This window comes from Macaca mulatta, chromosome 17 (genome assembly GCF_049350105.2).
Source record: "Macaca mulatta isolate MMU2019108-1 chromosome 17, T2T-MMU8v2.0, whole genome shotgun sequence".
NCBI classification, from domain to species: domain Eukaryota; kingdom Metazoa; phylum Chordata; class Mammalia; order Primates; family Cercopithecidae; genus Macaca; species Macaca mulatta.
In genome coordinates this window covers 69,783,725-69,804,738 of record NC_133422.1, presented here as the reverse complement: position 1 = coordinate 69,804,738, position 21,014 = coordinate 69,783,725, and the positions used below count along the sequence as shown (strand labels likewise).

General features: G+C 39.2%; 1 protein-coding gene across 2 annotated transcripts in view; it reads left to right on the top strand.

Moving 5' to 3' along the window:
- Positions 1–21,014, top strand: part of LOC144336138 (uncharacterized) — a 410,554-nt gene that overhangs the window by 184,884 nt on the left and 204,656 nt on the right. For both annotated transcript variants that reach the window (XR_013407641.1, XM_077973777.1), the window contains exon 3: positions 17,970–18,078. Coding sequence is in view for 1 of the 2 variants with exons in the window: in XM_077973777.1 (XP_077829903.1) it covers positions 17,970–18,078 (109 nt within the window). In the remaining variant the exon portion in view is untranslated. The remainder of the gene's footprint in view (positions 1–17,969; positions 18,079–21,014) is intronic.

The window sequence follows — 21,014 nt, the reverse complement described above, 5'->3', positions numbered from 1 at the left end:
GGATGCCTGAGGGAATTGATGGTGGACTTGATAGAGTTCAGGAAATGGAACTCAGATATTACTGAAGATGCTAGCCCAAGCGAGTGGCTCCATTAATAATGGCACAGACTGAAGGAGAAAGGAAGGTGGGTTTAGGAAGCAGAGACAGGATACTCAGTTTTAGAAACTGATTTTAGAATAAGAGCAGGAAATTCCCTTGATGATTACCAATAAGCAGATGGCATTTTTGGTTTGAATTTTCAGAAAAAGCTTAAAGCTAGAATTGGAGAAGTAGAAATCATCAGTTGAGATATGCTGGTTGAAGCCAGCATGGGGAAGATCAACAGTAAGTGTTTATAAAGAGAAAGGACATCAAAGTACAGACTTTCTTGCTGAATAAAATCACACTCAAACAGTCTAGGTTTTATCACCAAGTTAATGTCTTTTTGGTTATCTCCTTCCTCTGGGGTGCTCTTTTGTCCCTAAAGCTTAGGAGTGCTATCTTTTCTTTTAGGTTTCTATCTAAAGGCCATTAAGTCCTTATATTGGCCCTAGGATCTTCTATGAATCCATCTATCCATCTAGATACCCAGCTCACAAGTAGATATTAAATAATAGATAATAAAGATACATAGATGAATAGGGCATAGTCCCTGTTCTCATTGGATTTAGTCTCATGGCAAGGAAAGACATACAAATTGTTAATTAAAATGTGATAAACATCATGATAAATATGTGTGTGGGCTATTGAGGAAAAGGAGCAAATCACACAGTCTGTAGGGGAAGTATGAATGGGAAAGCTCTTTTGTAGAACATGAGGCCTGATATAAGTCATAAAGAAGGGACAAGAGTTAACTCAGAAAGTATCGCAGCAAGGTAAGGTACATTGCAGAGGATTTCCTAGGAAAAGTATGAAGAAGAGTAGAAAATTGAGATGCATAGTGTCATCTCATACACAGTTTGTACCTAAATCTTCCCATTTGTCCCAGGAATTTTTTCATGGCTATTTTCTTTTCTAAAGCAAGGACTCAATTTAATTTTATATATTACATTTTTTTTTTGTGCTTTTTCATAACTTTTAGTCTGGAACAGTTCTTTCACTTGCTTTGTTGTTTCAATGGTCTTAATCTTTTTTGAGTAATTTAAAACTTGTAGAATTTTTCAGAATTTTTCTGATGCTTTCTTCATGATGTCTTTTAGTTCCTCTATCTCTATACTGACTATTAACAAACTGGAAGGTAGCTCACTAAGTCTAGAAGCTTGATGAGGTTCAGGTTAAAAATTATGACACTTCATAGTTGATGTAGAATACTTCATATTGTGTAACACATCTGGAGGGATATAGTATCAAGTTGTCTCTCTATTCATGATGCGAATTTCTGTCACTCAGTTAAGGGGCCGAGCATTAGGCCATTCCATTGTAAAGTTGGTATTTTCTTTGAGCAATCATTAAGCAATCTGTGGAGTGATACATGTTAGGAGACTATTCTTCATAGGACTCTTCTCTTTCTGACCCTTATGCAAGCAGAGGATTGATTGTTTTCACTCTGGGCTGTCTTTTCAAATATATTTGTATAGCAAACTGCCTTGGAAGATTGAGACAATATCCCCTTCTGAAACAAAAGGCAGATTTATTTCCTGTCCAAGATAATAAAGATAAAATCTCCTTCTAAGGCAAAAGTTGAGTAGGTTTGCTAGGAGTCCCTTTTTCCTAGCCCAAGAATCAAACCCACTGTGTGTATAGCATGCACCTGGATTAATCTGAACACCATAAGGAACAAAGGAAAATAAATGCAAACAGTAAGCTAATGTTTCCTGCTGTGCTGAATAATAGTCATTTCACTCTGACCTAGGAGTGTTGTGTCTTTTCCAGTACCCACTAAATTGGCAGGTTAACAGCCTGCAAGCAGCATAATATCTCAGATACTTCACAGTTCTTGACTGCAATTATACTCACTATCAATTTTTCCCTATGATGAAATTTTAAAATTATTGCTTCTGCATTTTTAGTTGACATTCATTCTTCTATAAAGAGAAGCCTCTTGTTTTCCTCTCTTAAAATTTTCTTTTTTATGTCACTGTAGGCTCCCTGATTTTTATTTATTCAAAATACATAAAATAAATAAAAAGTTTTCTTCAAAGAGCCTTGGTTCCTTGAATGGGAATTAGTATTTAGAAATTAAGATCTAAGCTCTAGGTATTTCTAGGCCTTATTATTAATGACATTAGAAAATATAATCTTAAAAATTATGAATTTATGTTGATATTTCCATTTTAAGTTTAAATTTAATGTTATAAGGTTTCACTCGTAAAATCTTTTATTTTATGTTTGCATCTTTGTCTCTTTTTTGATTATTTATTTTTAATTTTTTAAATTTTAAGTTCATGGGTACATGTGCAGGTTTGTTACATAGGGAAACTTGTGTCATGAGGGGTCGTTGTATAGATTATTTCATTACTCACGTATTAAGCCTAGTACCCATTAGTTATTTTTCCTGATCCTCTCCCTCCTCCCACACTCCACCCTCCAATACCCAGTGAGTGTTATTCCTCTCTATGAGTCCATGTGTTCTCATCATTTAGCTCCCACTTATAAGTGAGAACATGTAGTTTTTAGTTTTCTGTTCTTGCATTAGTTTGCTAAGGATAATGGCCTCCAGCTCCAACCATGTCTCTGCAAAGGACATAATCTCATTTTTCTTTATGGCTGCATGGTATTCCATGGTATATATGTACCACATTCTTTTTATCCAGTCTATCATTGATTGATATTTAAGTTGATTTTGTGCTTTTTCTATTGTGAATAGTGCTGCAATAAGCATATGTGTGCATGTGTCTTTATAACAGAATGATTTATATTCCTTTGGGTATATAACCAGTAATGAGATTGCTGGCAGAGTGATATTTCTGTCTTTAGGTCTTTGAGGAATTGCCACACTGTCTTCCACAATGGCTGAACTAATTTACGCTGCCACCAACAGTGTATAAGCATTTCTTTTTCTCCATAAACTTGCCAGTATGTGCTATTTTTGACTTTCTATTAATAGCCATTTGACCAGTGTTAGATGGTGTCTTGTGTTTTTGATTTGTATTTCTCCAGTGATCAGCAATGCTGAGTGTTTTTTTCCTGTGATTGTTGACTGCATGTATGTTTTCTTTTGAAAACTGTCTGTTCATGTCCTTTGCCCACTTTTTTATGGGGTTGTTTGCTTTTTTCTTGCAAATTTTTAAGTGTTTCATATAGATGCTAGATATTAGACCTTTTCAGATGTGTAGTTTGCAAACATTTTCTCCCATCTGTAGGTTGTTTGTTTACTCTGTTGATGGTTTCTTTTGCTGTGCAGAAGCTCTTTAGTTTAATTAGATACCATTTGTCAATTTTTGCTTTTGTCGCAATTACTTTTGGCATCCTTGTCACGAAATCTTTGACTGTACCTATGTCCTGAATGGTATTGCCTAGATTTTCTTCTAGGGTTTTTATAGTTTGGGGTTGTACATTTAAGTCTTTAATCCATCTTGAGTTAATTTTTGTATATAGTGTAAGGAAGCGTTTCAATTTCAATCTTCTGCATATGGCTTGCCAGTTATCCCAGCACCATTTATTCAATAGAGAATTCTTTCCTCATTGCTTGTCTTTGTCAGGTTTGTTGAAGATCAGATGGTTGTTGTAGGGGTGTGGTCTTACTTCTGGGTTCTCTATTCTGTTCCATTGGTCTATGTGTCTGTTTTTGTACCAGTACCATGCTGTTTTGGTTACTGTAGTCCTGTAGTATAATTTGAAGTCAGGTAGTATGATGCTGCCAGCGTTGTTCTTTTGCTTAGTATTGCCTTGGCTATTCAGGCTCTTTCTGGTTCCATGTGAATTTTAAAATAGTTCTCTCTAGTTCTGAGTAGAAGGTCAATGATAGCATGTTAGAAACAGCATTGAATCTATAAATTGCTTTGAGCAGTATGGCCATTTTAACAATATTGATTCTCCTATCCATGAGCATGGAGTGTTTTTCCATTTGTTTGTGTCATCTCTGATTTATTTGAGCAGTGGTTTGTAGTTCTCCTTGAAGAGGTCCTTCACTTCCCTTGTTAGCTGTATTCCTAAGTATCTTATTTTTTTTTTGTAGCAATTGCAAATGGGAGTTTGTTCATGATTTGGCTCTCTGCTTGCTAGTCGTTGGTGTATAGGAATGCTAATGATTACTGCAGATTGATTTTGTATCCTGAGACTTTGCAGAAGTTGTTTATCAGTTTAAGAAGCTTTTGGGCTGAGACTATCGGGTTTTCTAGATACAGGATCGTATAGTCTGAAAACAGGGATAGTTTGACTTCCTCTCTTATTTGGCTGTGCTTTATTTGTTTCTCTTTCTTAATTGCTCTGGCCAGAACTTCCAGTACTATGTTGAATAGGACTGGTGAAAGAGGGCATCCTTGTTTTGTGTAAGTTTTCAAGGGGAATGCTTCCAGCTTTTGCCTATTCAGTACGATGTTGGCTGTGAGTTTGTCATTTGTGGCTCTTATTATTTTGGGGTATGTTCCTTAAATACCTAGTTTATTGAATTTTTAACATGAGTGGATGTTAAATTTTGTTAAAAAATTTTTCTGCACCTATTGAAATAATCATGTGATTTTTGTCTTTAGTTCTGTTTATGTAATAAATCAGATTTATCTATTAGAGTATGTTGAATCAACTTTGCATTCTTATACTTTCAGTCTTAATAAACTTTTCTTCAGTCATGAATTCTAAATTCTCTTAAGTATCTTTTTGAGTCTCAGGATGCCTCATTCTGGAGCTCTTGATGGCTCCACAGGCTGACCATTCTAGCCGCAAACATGCAGGTCTTACCTTCTAAGATCTTATCCAAGATGTTTTCCTTGTAGGAACATGGTCGGCAGGCTAAGAAAAGCTTCATTCAACTAATTTCAATTGTGAATCAAGGCTCCTAAACTTAACTGCACTGAATCTACTCATTACCCTTTCATTTCTAAAATATCAAAGCAATCAGGAGATTGGTTTGCCTGTTTCCAGTCTTGTCTCTGTAGACAAGATTATTTTTAATAACAGTGAGTTAATCGTCCTATTGTATTTATACAAATCAGAGACAGGGTTGATTTTTAGGTGGTACAATTATTTTATTCACTACTAAGAAAGAAGTTTAGCCATTAAAATAATGACCCAATTTTTAGCACTTAAATTTCTATTTTCTATGAAAATATCTTTTAAATTTAATGAGACATAGGGTTATATCATATATCACTATAGAGTCATAAGATTAAAGTTTGGTTTCTGGTCTGACATGTAAACAGTTTGGAAGGTTTCTGGTCTGACATGTAAACAGTTTGGAAGTTGTTAGTCATATTCTAACAAGAAAAATTTGAACAGGCTGGGCACAATGGCTCATGCCTGTAATCCCAGGACTTTGGGATGCTAATGTGGGTAGGTCACCTGAGGTCAGGAGTTCAAGACCAGCCTGACCAACATGGTGAAACCCCATCTCTACTAAATACAAAAAATTGGTGAGACATGGCGGTGCATGCCTGTAATCCCAGCTACTTGGGAGGCTAAGGCAGGAGAATTGCTTGAACTCAGGAAGCAGAGGAATCTTGGCAGTGAGCCAAGATTGGCAACAGAGTGAGACTCTGTCTTGAACAAAAACAAAAACAAAAACAAAAAAAAAAGAAAGAAAGAAAGAAAAGAAAAAAAGAAAAAGCTCAACAAACTGAAAATCAACAACTGTTTTGTTTTTTTTTTCACTTTTTTTTTTTAAAAATTTATTTATTATTATTATACTTTAAGTTGTAGGGTACATGTGCATAACGTGCAGGTTTGTTACATATGTATACTTGTGCCATGTTGGTGTGCTGCACCCATCAACTCGTCATTTACATCAGGTATAACTCCCAATGCAATCCCTCCCCCTTCCCCCCTCCCCATGATAGGCCCCGGTGTGTGATGTTCCCCTTCCCGAGTCCAAGTGATCTCATTGTTCAGTTCCCACCTATGAGTGAGAACATGCGGTGTTTGGTTTTCTGTTCTTGTGATAGTTTGCTAAGAATGATGGTTTCCAGCTGCATCCATGTCCCTACAAAGGACACAAACTCATCCTTTTTGATGGCTGCATAGTATTCCATGGTGTATATGTGCCACATTTTCTTAATCCAATCTGTCACTGATGGACATTTGGGTTGATTCCAAGTCTTTGCTATTGTGAATAGTGCTGCAATAAACATACGTGTGCATGTGTCTTTATAGCAGCATAATTTATAATCCTTTGGGTATATACCCAGTAATGGGATGGCTGGGTCATATGGTACATCTAGTTCTAGATCCTTGAGGAATCGCCATACTGTTTTCCATAATGGTTGAACTAGTTTACAATCCCACCAACAGTGTAAAAGTGTTCCTATTTCTCCACATCCTCTCCAGCACCTGTTGTTTCCTGACTTTTTAATGATTGCCATTCTAACTGGTGTGAAATGGTATCTCATTGTGGTTTTGATTTGCATTTCTCTGATGGCCAGTGATGATGAGCATTTTTTCATGTGTCTCTTGGCTGTATGAATGTCTTCTTTTGAGAAATGTCTGTTCATATCCTTTGCCCACTTTTTGATGGGGTTGTTTGTTTTTTTCTTGTAAATTTGTTTGAGTTCTTTGTAGGTTCTGGATATTAGCCCTTTGTCAGATGAGTAGATTGCAAAAATTTTCTCCCATTCTGTAGGTTGCCTGTTCACTCTGATGGTAGTTTCTTTTGCTGTGCAGAAGCTCTTTAGTTTAATGAGATCCCATTTGTCAATTTTGGCTTTTGCTGCCGTTGCTTTTGGTGTTTTAGACATGAAGTCTTTGCCCATGCCTATGTCCTGAATGGTACTACCTAGGTTTTCCTCTAGGATTTTTATGGTATTAGGACTAACATTTAAGTCTCTAATCCATCTTGAATTAATTTTCGTATAAGGAGTAAGGAAAGGATCCAGTTTCAGCTTTCTACTTATGGCTAGCCAATTTTCCCAGCACCATTTATTAAATAGGGAATCCTTTCCCCATTTCTTGTTTCTGTCAGGTTTGTCAAAGATCAGATGGCTGTAGATGTGTGGTATTATTTCTGAGGACTCTGTTCTGTTCCATTGGTCTATATCTCTGTTTTGGTACCAGTACCATGCTGTTTTGGTGACTGTAGCCTTGTAGTATAGTTTGAAGTCAGGTAGCGTGATGCCTCCAGCTTTGTTCTTTTGACTTGGGATTGCCTTGGAGATGCGGGCTCTTTTTTGGTTCCATATGAACTTTAAAGCAGTTTTTTCCAATTCTGTGAAGAAACTCATTGGTAGCTTGATGGGGATGGCATTGAATCTATAAATTACCTTGGGCAGTATGGCCATTTTCATGATATTGATTCTTCCTATCTATGAGCATGGTATGTTCTTCCATTTGTTTGTGTCCTCTTTTATTTCACTGAGCAGTGGTTTGTAGTTCTCCTTGAAGAGGTCCTTTACATCCCTTGTAAGCTGGATTCCTAGGTATTTTATTCTCTTTGAAGCAATTGTGAATGGAAGTTCATTCCTGATTTGGCTCTCTGTTTGTCTGTTACTGGTGTACAAGAATGCTTGTGATTTTTGCACATTAATTTTGTATCCTGAGACTTTGCTGAAGTTGCTTATCAGCTTAAGGAGATTTTGGGCTGAGACAATGGGGTTTTCTAAATATACAATCATGTCATCTGCAAAGAGGGACAATTTGACTTCTTCTTTTCCTAACTGAATACCCTTGATTTCTTTCTCTTGCCTAATTGCCCTAGCCAGAACTTCCAACACTATGTTGAATAGGAGTGGTGGGAGAGGGCATCCCTGTCTTTTGCCAGTTTTCAAAGGGAATTTTTCCAGTTTTTGCCCATTCAGTATGATATTGGCTGTGGGTTTTTCATAAGTAGCTCTTATTATTTTGAGGTACGTTCCATCAATACCGAATTTATTGAGCGTTTTTAGCATGAAGGGCTGTTGAATTTTGTCAAAAGCCTTTTCTGCATCAATTGAGATAATCATGTGGTTCTTGTCTTTGGTTCTGTTTATATGCTGGATTATGTTTATTGATTTGCGAATGTTGAACCAGCCTTGCATCCCAGGGATGAAGCCCACTTGATCATGGTGGATAAGCTTTTTGATGTGTTGCTGAATCCGGTTTGCCAGTATTTTATTGAGGATTTTTGCATCGATGTTCATCAGAGATATTGGTCTAAAATTCTCTTTTTTTGTTTTGTCTCTACCAGGCTTTGGTATCAGGATGATGTTGGCCTCATAAAATGAGTTAGGGAGGATTCCCTCTTTTTCTATTGATTGGAATAGTTTCAGAAGGAATGGTACCAACTCCTCCTCGTACCTCTGGTAGAATTCAGCTGTGAATCCATCTGGTCGTGGACTTTTTTTGGTTGGTAGGCTATTAATTATTGCCTCAATTTCAGAGCCTGCTATTGGTCTATTCAGGGATTCAACTTCTTCCTGGTTTAGTCTTGGAAGAGTGTAAGTGTCCAGGAAATTATCCATTTCTTCTAGATTTTCCAGTTTATTTGCATAGAGGTGTTTATAGTATTCTCTGATGGTAGTTTGTATTTCTGTGGGGTCGGTGGTGATATCCCCTTTATCATTTTTAATTGCGTCGATTTGATTCTTCTCTCTTTTCTTCTGTATTAGTCTTGCTAGTGCTCTGTCAATTTTGTTGATGTTTTCAAAAAACCAACTCCTGGATTCATTGATTTTTTGGAGAGTTTTTTGTGTCTCTATCTCCTTCAGTTCTGCTCTGATCTTAGTTATTTCTTGCCTTCTGCTAGCTTTCGAATGTGTTTGCTCTTGCTTCTCTAGTTCTTTTAATTGCGATGTTAGAGTGTTAATTTTAGATCTTTCCTGCTTTCTCTTGTGGGCATTTAGTGCTATAAATTTCCCTCTACACACTGCTTTAAATGTGTCCCAGAGATTCTGGTATGTTGTATCTTTGTTCTCATTGGTTTCAAAGAACATCTTTATTTCTGCCTTCATTTCGTTAATGTACCCAGTAGTCATTCAGGAGCAGGTTGTTCAGCTTCCATGTAGTTGAGTGGTTTGGATTGAGTTTCTTAGTCCTGAGTTCTAGTTTGATTGCACTGTGGTCTGAGAGACAGTTTGTTATAATTTCTGTTCTTGTACATTTGCTGAGGAGTGCTTACTTCCAATTACGTGGTCGATTTTGGAGTAAGTACGATGTGGTGCTGAGAAGAATGTATATTCTGTTGACTTGGGGTGGAGAGTTCTATAGATGTCTATTAGGTCTGCTTGCTGCAGAGATGAGTTCAATTCCTGGATATCCTTGTTAACTTTCTGTCTCGTTGATCTGTCTAATGTTGACAGTGGAGTGTTGAAGTCTCCCATTATTATTGTATGGGAGTCTAAGTCTCTTTATAAGTCTCTAAGGACTTGCTTTATGAATCTGGGTGCTCCTGTATTGGGTGCATATATATTTAGGATAGTTAGCTCTTCCTGTTGAATTGATCCCTTTACCATTATGCAATGGCCTTCTTTGTCTCTTTTGATCTTTGATGGTTTAAAGTCTGTTTTATCAGAGACTAGTATTGCAACCCCCGCTTTTTTTTGTTCTCCATTTGCTTGGTAAATCTTCCTCCGTCCCTTTATTTTGAGCCTATGTATGTCTCTGCGTGTGAGATGGGTCTCCTGAATACAGCAGACTGATGGGTCTTGACTCTTTATCCAGTTTGCCAGTCTGTGTCTTTTAATTGGAGCATTTAGTCCATTTACATTAAAGGTTAAGATTGTTATGTGTGAACTTGATCCTGCCATTATGATATTAACTGGTTATTTTGCTCGTTAGTTGATGCAGTTTCTTCCTAGCCTCGATGGTCTTTACATTTTGGCATGTTTTTGCAATGGCTGGTACCGGTTGTTCCTTTCCATGTTTAGTGCTTCCTTCAGGGTCTCTTGTAAGGCAGGCCTTGTGGTGACAAAATCTCTAAGCATTTGCTTATCTGTAAAGGATTTTATTTCTCCTTCACTTATGAAACTTAGTTTGGCTGGATATGAAATTCTGGGTTTAAAATTCTTTTCTTTAAGAATGTTGAATATTGGCCCCCACTCTCTTCTGGCTTGTAGAGTTTCTGCCGAGAGATCTGCTGTTAGTCTGATGGGCTTCCCTTTGTGGGTAACCCGACCTTTCTCTCTGGCTGCCCTTAAGATTTTTTCCTTCATTTCAACTTTGGTGAATCTGGCAATTATGTGTGTGTCTTGGAGTTGCTCGTCTCGAGGAGTATCTTTGTGGCGTTCTCTGTATTTCCTGGATTTGAATGTTGGCCTGCCCTACTAGGTTGGGGAAGTTCTCCTGGATGATATCCTGAAGAGTGTTTTCCAACTTGGTTCCATTTTCCTCCTCACTTTCAGGCACCCCAATCAGACGTAGATTTGGTCTTTTTACATAATCCCATACTTCTTGCAGGCTTTGTTCATTTCTTTTTCTTCTTTTTTCTTTTGGTTTCTCTTCTCGCTTCATTTCATTCATTTGATCCTCAATCGCAGATACTCTTTCTTCCAGTTGATCGAGTCGGTTACTGAAGCTTGTGCATTTGTCACGTATTTCTCGTGTCATGGTTTTCATCTCTTTCATTTCATTTATGGCCTTCTCTGCATTAATTACTCTAGCCATCAATTCTTCCACTTTTTTTTCAAGATTTTTAGTTTCTTTGTGCTGGGTACGTAATTCCTCCTTTAGCTCTGAGAAATTTGATGGACTGAAGCCTTCTTCTCTCATCTCGTCAAAGTCATTCTCCGTCCAGCTTTGATCCGTTGCTGGCGATGAGCTGCGCTTCTTTGCCGGGGGAGATGCGCTCTTATTTTTTGAATTTCCAGCTTTTCTGCCCTGCTTTTTCCCCATCTTTGTGGTTTTATCTGCCTCTGGTCTTTGATGATGATGATGTACTGATGGGGTTTTGGTGTTGGTGTCCTTCCTGTTTGATAGTTTTCCTTCTAACAGTCAGGACCCTCAGCTGTAGGTCTGTTGGAGATTGCTTGAGGTCCACTCCAGACCCTGTTTGCCTGGGTATCAGCAGCAGAGGTTGCAGAAGATAGAATATTTCTGAACAGCGAGTGTACCTGTCTGATTCTTGCTTTGGAAGCTTCCTCTCAGGGGTGTACTCCACCCTGTGAGGTGTGGGGTGTCAGACTGCCTCTAGTGGGAGATGTCTCCCAGTTAGGCTACTCAGGGGTCAGGGACCCACTTGAGCAGGGAGTCTGTCCCTTCTCAGATCTCAACCTCCGTGTTGGGAGATCCACTGCTCTCTTCAAAGCTGTCAGAGTCGTTTGCGTCTGCAGAGGTTTCGGGTGCGTTTGTTATTGCCCTGTCCCCAGAGGTGGAGTCTACAGAGACAGGCAGGTTTCCTTGAGCTGCTGTGAGCTCCACCCAGTTCCAGCTTCCCAGCAGCTTTGTTTACCTACTTAATCCTCAGCAATGGCGGGCGCCCCTCCCCCAGCCTCGCTGCTGCCTTGCGGGTAGATCACAGACTGCTGTGCTAGCAATGAGGGAGGCTCCGTGGGTGCGGGACCCTCCCGGCCAGGTGTGGGATACGATCTCCTGGTGTGCCTGTTTGCTTAAAGCGCAGTATTGGGGTGGGAGTTACCCGATTTTCCAGGTGTTGTGTGTCTCAGTTCCCCTGGCTAGGAAAAGGGATTCCCTTCCCCCTTGCGCTTCCCAGGTGAGGCAGTGCCTCGCCCTGCTTCAGCTCTCGCTGGTCGGGCTGCAGCAGCTGACCAGCACCGATCGTCCGGCACTCCCCAGTGAGATGAACCCAGTACCTCAGTTGAAAATGCAGAAATCACCGGTCTTCTGTGTCGCTCGTGCTGGGAGTTGGAGACTGGAGCTGTTCCTATTCGGCCATCTTGCTCCGCCCCCCCCCCCCCCCTCAACAACTGTTTTTAAATCCCTCATAAAATTATTGACAGAGGTCAAACTGCTACCCTAAAAACTAGAGAGATTGGCAGATACAGAGATCAGAGAGCTTACTGGGAGCAGAAGCCATATCTGGAGACTTAAATTTAAACACTTAAAAGATGATTAAATAATTGCTGAAGTCTGAAAGATTAAAACCCTGGGAGCCCAGGTTTTGGAAGGCAATACCCATACTTTTATGAGTTTTACCTCCAGGAGCTTTATCAAGCTCTCAGGGTCAAGGTCAGAGGAAAATTACCTCATGCTTCTAATACCAAGAAGAGAAGAGTAACTATTTTGAAATATACCTAGAGTGTTCTGTGCCCTTGAAGGAAACTATTTTATCAGCTTCTAACCAATGTGAGTTTTACCAGAGCTTAATAAGCCTATGAGGGAAAGTAAATACCCAACTCCTGCACCCTCTGGTCTTCTTTCTCACGTGAGGCAGAAAAAACTAGAAAGTATGTGCAAAGATCACAGTCTAGGGGCATAGTCTCACTAAAAGACTAAGACATGGTAATAAGATTGTAGAGTACTTTCTTCCCTCCACCCCCACCATATCAATAGGGCTCCTGTATAACCCGAGATTATAGCTGAGAGCAATTTCAGAGCACAAACTCTATTTAAGAAGGAGTCTCTAGAGAAGCCCAAAGGAAACAAGGAAAAGAGAAACAAAGACACTAGAGGAAATGTTAGTCTCTGATACCTATAGGTACAGCAAATAGTAAACACAGTCTAATTCCTATACAGATAAACATAAAACCTCACTCTAAAAGGCCATATGCCTCAGTTCCTTCAATCTGATAAAATGTCTAGCTGTTAAAAATAATTACAAGGTATACTAAAAGGCAAAAACAAAGCAAAACAAAAACAACAACAAACAAAACACAGTCCAAACAGACAAACCAAACAACAGAACCCAATTTAGATATGGTGGAGATTTTGGAATTATACTGGAAAATCAAAATGGAAAATATGGACAACATGTCAGAACAGATGGGTAACATAAGCTGAGAAATAGAAACTCTAAGAAATAATAGAAAGAAAATGCTAGCAATAAACAACACTAGCAGAAATGAAGAATGCATTTAATGGGCTCATGAGTAGAAATTCACATTTATATAGAAGAATAATCAGTGAGCTTGAAAATATGCTCATAGAAATTTTCATAACTGAAATGCAATGAGAAAAAAATAAGGAAAATGATGGAAGAGAATATTCAAGAAGTGTGAGACAACTACAAGAGGTGTAACATATAAGTAATGGCATTACCAGAGGAGAAGGAAGAATGAGAAAGAAGAATAAATATTTGAAATAGTAATGACTGAGAATTTTCCAAACTTAATGACAGACAGCAAACCACAGATCCATGAAATTTAAGCTCATGAAGCTCAAATCATGAACATCAAGCAGCATAAATACAAAAATCCCTATATTTAGGCATATAATATTCGAACTGAAGAAAATCTAGGATATTAGGCATATCATATTCAAACTGAAGTAAACCTAAGATATTAGGCATATCATATTCAAACTGAAGAAAATCTGATAAAAAGCAGAAAACATCTTACCTAGAGAGGAACAAGGGTAAAACTTTTATCAGACTTCTCTTCAGAAACCATTTAAGCAAGAAGAGAGTAGAGTGAAATATTTAAAGTGTTGAAAGAAAAAAAGACAACCTAGAATTCTGACTTCAGCAAAGGTAAAGGTAAAATAAAAATTTTCTCAATCAAACCAAAATTGGGGAAATTTTTACTAATAGACGTGCCTTACAAGATATATTAGTTTTTTTAGAGAAAGGAAAATAACACAGGTCAGAATATTTTATCTACATAAAGAAAGAGTGTTACAAAAGGAATAAATTAAAGTGAAATAGAATCTTGTATTTTTTAGAATTGATCTAACCAATAACATTTGTTTCAAACAATAACAACAATATATAGCTTATGGGTAAGTGAAATGAACGACACCAGTGTTCTAAGGGATGGGAGGGAGAATTGGGAATACTTTATTATAAGATACTCTTACTACCCATGAAGCAGTATACTGGTATTTGAAAATAGACTTCGATTGTGAAAATTATTTTATAATCTGTGTAATATCAATTATCTATTGTTTTAAAAAAGGCAAAATAAGGTATTTCTACACCTTCTTCATATTCAAGGCCAAGTCTCCCGATCACTTTTCAATTCAGTCTCTTATATACACAGTATTGTCCTTCCAGTTATCAATAATATGGTGATGCAATGTATCTTAAAGGAAGTCATAGAACTAAAACCAAATTGTGCTGGCATTTAACATGGCTTTGGAATTACTATATGTAGTTAATCTACCTTGGACTCTTCCTTTAGGAATTCTGGAATTCTGCTAAATTTGTCTGATGCACCACCTTCTAACTCCTTCCCACATCCATTTGGTTCTTGGGTATAAAAGGACTGGTGCTTTTATTGTGCTCAGGTTTTGCTTTTATACTGCTGAAACCTATTCTATAAGTTTTAATTCATGCACTATTAATATTTGCACATACAGAGGCAATGATGACGGCTTGATCCTCACATGATACCAATAATTATAAGATACAATCTAATTTTAGAAATATTAAAATTTAGAAAAAAGAGTTCACTGCAGAATTGATGAAACAAAGTAAATTATTTGGATGACTCTTGTGCTTAAACCTCCTGTATTAATCTGTTTTCTTGCTGCTGATAAAGAGATACCCAAGACTGGGCAATTTACAAAAGAAAGAGTTTAATGGACTTACAGTTCCATGTGGCTGGAGATGCCTCACAATCATGGTGGAAGGCAAGGAGGAGCAAGTAACATTGTACATGGATGACAGCAGGCAAAGAGAGAGCTTGTGCAGGGAAACCCCTCCTTATAAAACCATCAGATCTCTTGATACTTACTTACTATCATGAGAAGAGCATGGGAAAGACCGGTCCCCATGATTCAATTACCCACAACTGGTCCCTCCCACAACACCTGGGAATTCAAGATGAGATTTTGGTGGTGACACAGCCAAACCGTATCATTCTGCCCCTTTCCTCTCCCAAATCTCATGTCCTCATATTTAAAAACCAATCATGCCTTCCCACAGTCCAACAAAGTCTTAAATTATTTGGGCATTAATTCAAAAGTCCACAGTCCAAAGTCTCATCAGAGACAAGGCAAATTCCTTCCACGTTTGAGCCTGTAAAATCAAAAACAAGTTAGTTACTTCCTAGATACAATGAGGGTACAGGCATTGGGTAAATATAGCCATTCTGAAGGGGAGACATTGTCCAAAACAAAGGGCTACAGGCCCCATGCAAGTCCAAAATCCAGTGAGGCAATCAAATGTTAAAGCTCCAAAGTAATCTCCTTTGACTCCATGTCATATCCAGGTCACACTGATGCAAAAAGTGGATTCCCATGGTCTTGGGCAGCTCCACCCCCGTGGCTTTGCAGGGTACAGCCCCACTCCTAGCTGCTCTCACAAGCTAGCATTGAGTGTCTTCAGCTTTTCCAGGCACACAGTGCAAGCTGTTCATGGATCTACCATTCTGGGGTCTGCGGGATGGTAGCCTTCTTCTCTTGCAGCTCCACTAGGCAGCAGCGCAGTGGGGACTCTGTGTGGGGGCTCCAACCCCACATTTCTCTTCTGTATTGCTCTAGCAGAGGTTCTCCGTGAGTGCCCCCCACCTACAGTAAACTTCTACTTGGATATCTAGGCATTTCCATACATCCTCTGAAACCTAGGCAGAGGTTCCCAAACCTCAGTTCTTGACTTCTGTGCATGTGCAAGCTCAACACCACGTGGGAGCTGCCAAAGCTTGGGGCTTGCACCCTCTGAAGCCGCACCCTGAGCAGTACCTTGGCCCCTTTTAGTCATGGCTGGAGTGGCTGGGACAAAGGGCACCAAGTCCCTAGGCTGCACACAGCAGAGGGACCCTGGGCCTGGCACACAAAACCATCTTTTCCTCCTAGGCCTCCAAGCCTGTAATGGGAGGGGCTGCTGTGAAGACCTCTGACATGCTCTGAAGACATTTTGTTCCTTGTCTTGGTGATTAACATTTGGCTTCTCATTACTTATGCAAATTTCTGCAGCCAGCTTGAATTTCTCCTCAGAAAATGGGATTTTATTTTCTATTGCATTGTCAGGCTGCAAATTTTCCAAACATTATTTCCAAACATTATTATTTGCCTTTTAAAACTTAATTCCTTTAACAGCACCCAAGTCACCTCTTGAATGCTTTGTTGCTTAGAAATTTCTTCTGCAATATACCCTAAATCATCTCTCTCAAGGTCAAAGTTCCACAAATCTCTCTAGTAGGGGCAAAATGCCACCAGTCTGTTTGCTAAAACATAACAAGAGTTACCTTTGCTCCATTTCCCAACAAGTTCTTCATCTCCATCTGAGACCATATCAACCTGGATTTAATTGTCCATATGATTACCAGCATTTTGGTCGAAGCCATTCAACAAGTCTCTAGGGAGTTCCAAACTTTCCCACATTTTTGTTTCTTCTTCTGAGCCCTCCAAACTGTTCCAACCTCTGCCTGATACCCAGTTCCAAAGTTGCTTCCACATTTTTGGATGTCTTTTCAGCAGTGCCTCACTCTGTTTTTACCAATTTACTCTATTAGTCTGTTTTCAGGCTGCTGATAAAGACATACCTAAGACTGGGCAATTTACAAAAGAAAGAGGTTTGATGGACTTATAGTTCCATGTGGCTGGGGAGGCCTCACAATCATGGTAGAAGGCTGGGGAGGAGCAAGTCACGTCTTACATGGATGGCGGCAGGCAAAGAGAGAGAGAACTTGTGAAGAGGAACTCTCATTTTAAAAACCATCAGATGTCATGAGACTTATTTACTATCATGAGAACAGAATGGGGAAGACCTGCCCCCATGATTCAATTATCTCTCACTGGATCCCTCCCGCAACAGACGGGAATTCAAGATGAGATTTCGGTGGGGACACAGCCAAATCAAATCACCTCCCCAGTTGATTGTGTGCTGAGCACTGTGATTTCCCAGTGAGATCTTCTGTAAAGGAAGTCTTTGCTGCCAAGCTCGTGGGAGTGCTCAGAGGACAGTCGGCAGCTGTCCATCCATCTGGGGACTTCACAGTTGCAAAGAGACCCCATGTGCCAAGATAATTCCCCTTTCAGAGTGGCCCACATCCACTGACTGATGGAGATAGGAGTATAAAGGCCTAGCTATATCTGCTCAGCATGTGACCACTCTTATTGGCCATGTTAGCTCCCTGTGGGTTTGGCTGAAGATGTTAGATCTTGCAGTCCAACTTCTCACTTAGCCCAATTTTGCCTCCCTCCCTACTTCCCACCAGTATTAATCCCAAGGACATTTCCTAATAATCCTCTTATATACTGAACTTTATCTTGGAATCTACTTCCTGGAAAATTCAAAATATAACAACTTTCTATGGCACTTAGAAAAAAAGTCAAAACTTTGCTGGGTGCGGTGGCTCACACCTGGAATCCCAACACTTTGGGAGGCCAAGGCTAGTGGATCAATTATGGCCAGGAAGTTGAGACCTGCCTGGCCAACATGGCAAATATCTGTCTCTACTAAAAGTACAAAAATTAGCTGGGGTGATGGGACATGCCTGTAGTCCCAGCTACTTGGGAAGCTGAGGCATGAGAATCACTTGAATCTGGAAGGTAGAGGTTGTAGCACACTGAATTGCAGCCTGGGTGACAAAGTAAGACTGTCTTAAAACAAAACAAACAAAAACAAAAAACAAAGCTCAACAAAACTCTTTCCAGGGAACGTACAGTTTTCACCCTACTTCTTAGCTTCATCTCCTGCCACTATCTCCCTGGATTCCCAGGTTCTAGACATACTCACTGCTATAAACTCAATTGTGTCACCCTCAAAATTTACATGTAGAAGCCCTAACCTTTAATGTGATGGTACTTGGAGATGCGGCCATTGGGAAGGATTAGACTTGGATGAAGTTACCAGGCTGGGGTGCTCATGATGGGATTAGTGCCCTTATAAGAAGGGACACCAGAAAGCTTACTTCCTCTCTTTCTCTCTGTCAAGTGGGTACACAGCAAGAAGGCAACCATGAGCAAGCCAAGAAGAGAGCCCTCAAGGGGGAACCAAAAGGCTGGCTGGTACCTTGATCTTGGACTTTCCAGCCTCCAGAATGGTGAGAAATAGATTCTTGTTATTTAAGCCATACCATTTTCTGGTACTTCATTATTGCATTCTAAGCTAACACAACACCTGCTTTCTACTTTTTGAAAATGTCAAGCTCATTCTCTCTTCTCCCCACCGTTCTTTGCTATGTGTTATTCTTTCTGTTTATGCAGGTCTCCTCTTGAGTGGTGCTTGTTTAGCAAGATCTCTGACCACCACATTCAAATTAGTTCCACTCTCTTATTCTCTTCATAACATTTATAGCACTTATATTAAATCAACCAAGTTACCATATTTGATTGTTAATTAATTTGTCACTTATCGGACTGTTTCCCTCGCCTCCCTACATAAGAATATCAGTTCCATGAAAGCATGCTATGGTAGCTTAACAAATATTTATTGAATGAATGAATGAATGAATCATGATTTAGAAAGATGAATACATATATGCTACCACCACCCCACATAGTCTCCTTCTAGGTGATCTGAGAGACCTGAGAAGACTGTTGCTTTAAGCCATGATTATCTCAGATCTGGCTTGGCTTAGAAGAAGGTATGTACAAGGCCTAATCATTAGCTATTTTATTTCTGTCATTGTTGTGAAGTGCTTGCCCAGTTAAGGTTTAAACACCAATTAGAAGATGCTGCAACAGCCATATTGTGAATTTCTCAGTGCGGTCTGAAAATTAACCCAGTATTTGGGGTGGCAGATGTCACTCAAACTGGGTTGTTTATTTAAAGGACCCTCCTGAAGAAAGCAGTCTGGCCTGGATATCTTTCAGACTGGATTGGAACGAGTCCTGGCCCTTCTGCTTCTGGTGGTTACTGTTCTGAAAGACATCCAATTGCAGCACTCTACAAATAGTTTAGTGAAAAATGCCGAGAGTGTCTCTTTATCTTTATCTTGTGTTCTTGCTAAACTGACTGAGTTCAGTATCAGCTTCTGGAAAGCATTCTAATAATCTCCAAAGTGTTTAAGAAGCATTACTCACATTATCACAGAAACATGTCTTGCTCCAGAAATGTATTTACTGTTCTTTTTAGAAACACAGATGCATTGTAGGTAAATAATACAAAACAGTTACTTTCTTGCCAAGGGAAAATGCTGTTTTTGTATTTATCTGTTTAAGAAGCAAATGAAATCACTCATGCTGGAGGAAGATGTATGATAGATGAAGATCTTAGACTTGCTCACTTCTTAATCTCTATATTTTTTCATAACTATATTTTCTAGTTTATGGTTTTTTTGGTTTAACTGGGGAAGTCCTATCTTCTTTTAAGTCAGCCCGGTTTTAACAAACAAAAATATATTACCTTAACTCTTCCATGGTTAGGAGTCATGGCTTCTGTTAATTTACCATCTGGCAGCATGCTGGGAAAAAAATAAGTTTGTGTAAGTCTTGGATGAGGAATTTAATGTCTCAGCATTTAGAGATTATCCATTACTTTATAAAGTTTTAACTTGTTTGAAATATCAAATTGCGAATGATTACCCTTTGATGACAGAGAATTTGAATGAATTAACAGCGGCAGCAAAGAGCATGCCTCCTCTTGCTTTATTCCCTCTATTTAATGATATAACAGCCATACCATTTACAATTAGATGGTCATTTTCAAAATGGCAATTTTTTTTGTTTGTTTTTTGAGACATAGTCTCTGTCACTAAGGTTGGAATGTGGTGGTTTGATCATGACACGCTGCAGCCTTGAACTCCTAGGCTCAAGTTATCCTCCCACCTCAGCCTTCCTACTAGCTGGTACTACAGGCTGGCACCACCATGCCTGGCTAATTTGTGTGTGTGTGTGTGTGTGTATGTGTATGTGTGTGTGTGTGTGTGTGTGTGTATATATATATATATGTAATAGATATGGGGTTTCATCATGTTTCCCAGGCCAGTCTTGGACTCCTGAGCTCAAGCAATTCCTTGCCTCGGCCTCCCAAAGTGCTGGTATTACAGGTGTAAGTCACTGCATGTGGCCTGGAATGGCAGTGTTTTAAGTATGCTGACTCACTCTTGTTGCACGTCAACTACACGTGCATGATTTAATGTATCTCCTGCGGTTGAAGCAGTTTAACCTTCAAGTTATTGATGGAAATCTATAAAACACTTAACATGAGCCAAGTGCCTGGCCCATGGTATGTACTCAAGAAATGAATATTCAGTGAATGTGCCCTACTTCTTTAATTCTGTTTCCAATATTGAAATTGCATGTAAATTCCACTGAGACTCACTGCTCTGGAGGTTAGGGTGGGGAGAGGCATTTTCAATCAGGATCTTCACAGTATATTTGTCAAAGAGCGCTAAGTGAAGTCAAAGCAGCAGGCTAAGGTAGAAACCCTTGATATTGTTATTGGATTCATCTTGGATATAGAAGGAGGGGAAAGTAGTTTAATGTGGGAGTTCTGCTGATTCTCAAAGGAGCTTTTCTCTTCTGTGCATAGGCCTAGAGTCTATGGAGACCCAGGTGTTTGAGTTGGTTTGAAATGAGTGTGCAGATTTCTGAGCCCCAGGCATTCCTTGTTCTGCTGTGTAGTTTCATAGAGAAAATCCAAGAATGAGCCAGTGGGAGGTTTTGAGGTTGATAGAAGCTACATTTTGGGCTCAGCTGTATGAAAATAGGGAACAGTAAGAATTGCTGGCCCACTGATGTGGTATTGAATCTGTGTGGCATATGTTATCTGACATCACAGTCCTGGAACACTCCTAATGGCTGCCAGAAAAATACAAAATCTAATGGAAAAGTAACCCACTGAACCAGAATGAATCAGCTGTTCATTCCTCCTCTATTGGAATTTATCTTAAAAATGGAAATTAAGCCTGAATGCATATAATTTAAAAACTCAAAGCAAGAAATAGAAAAGCTTTTAAAGGATCGTTAATCTGTCCCTCTTGCGTATCTAGTTAGTTACGTAGATTTTATGAAAGAATTTGGAATATAGATGAAT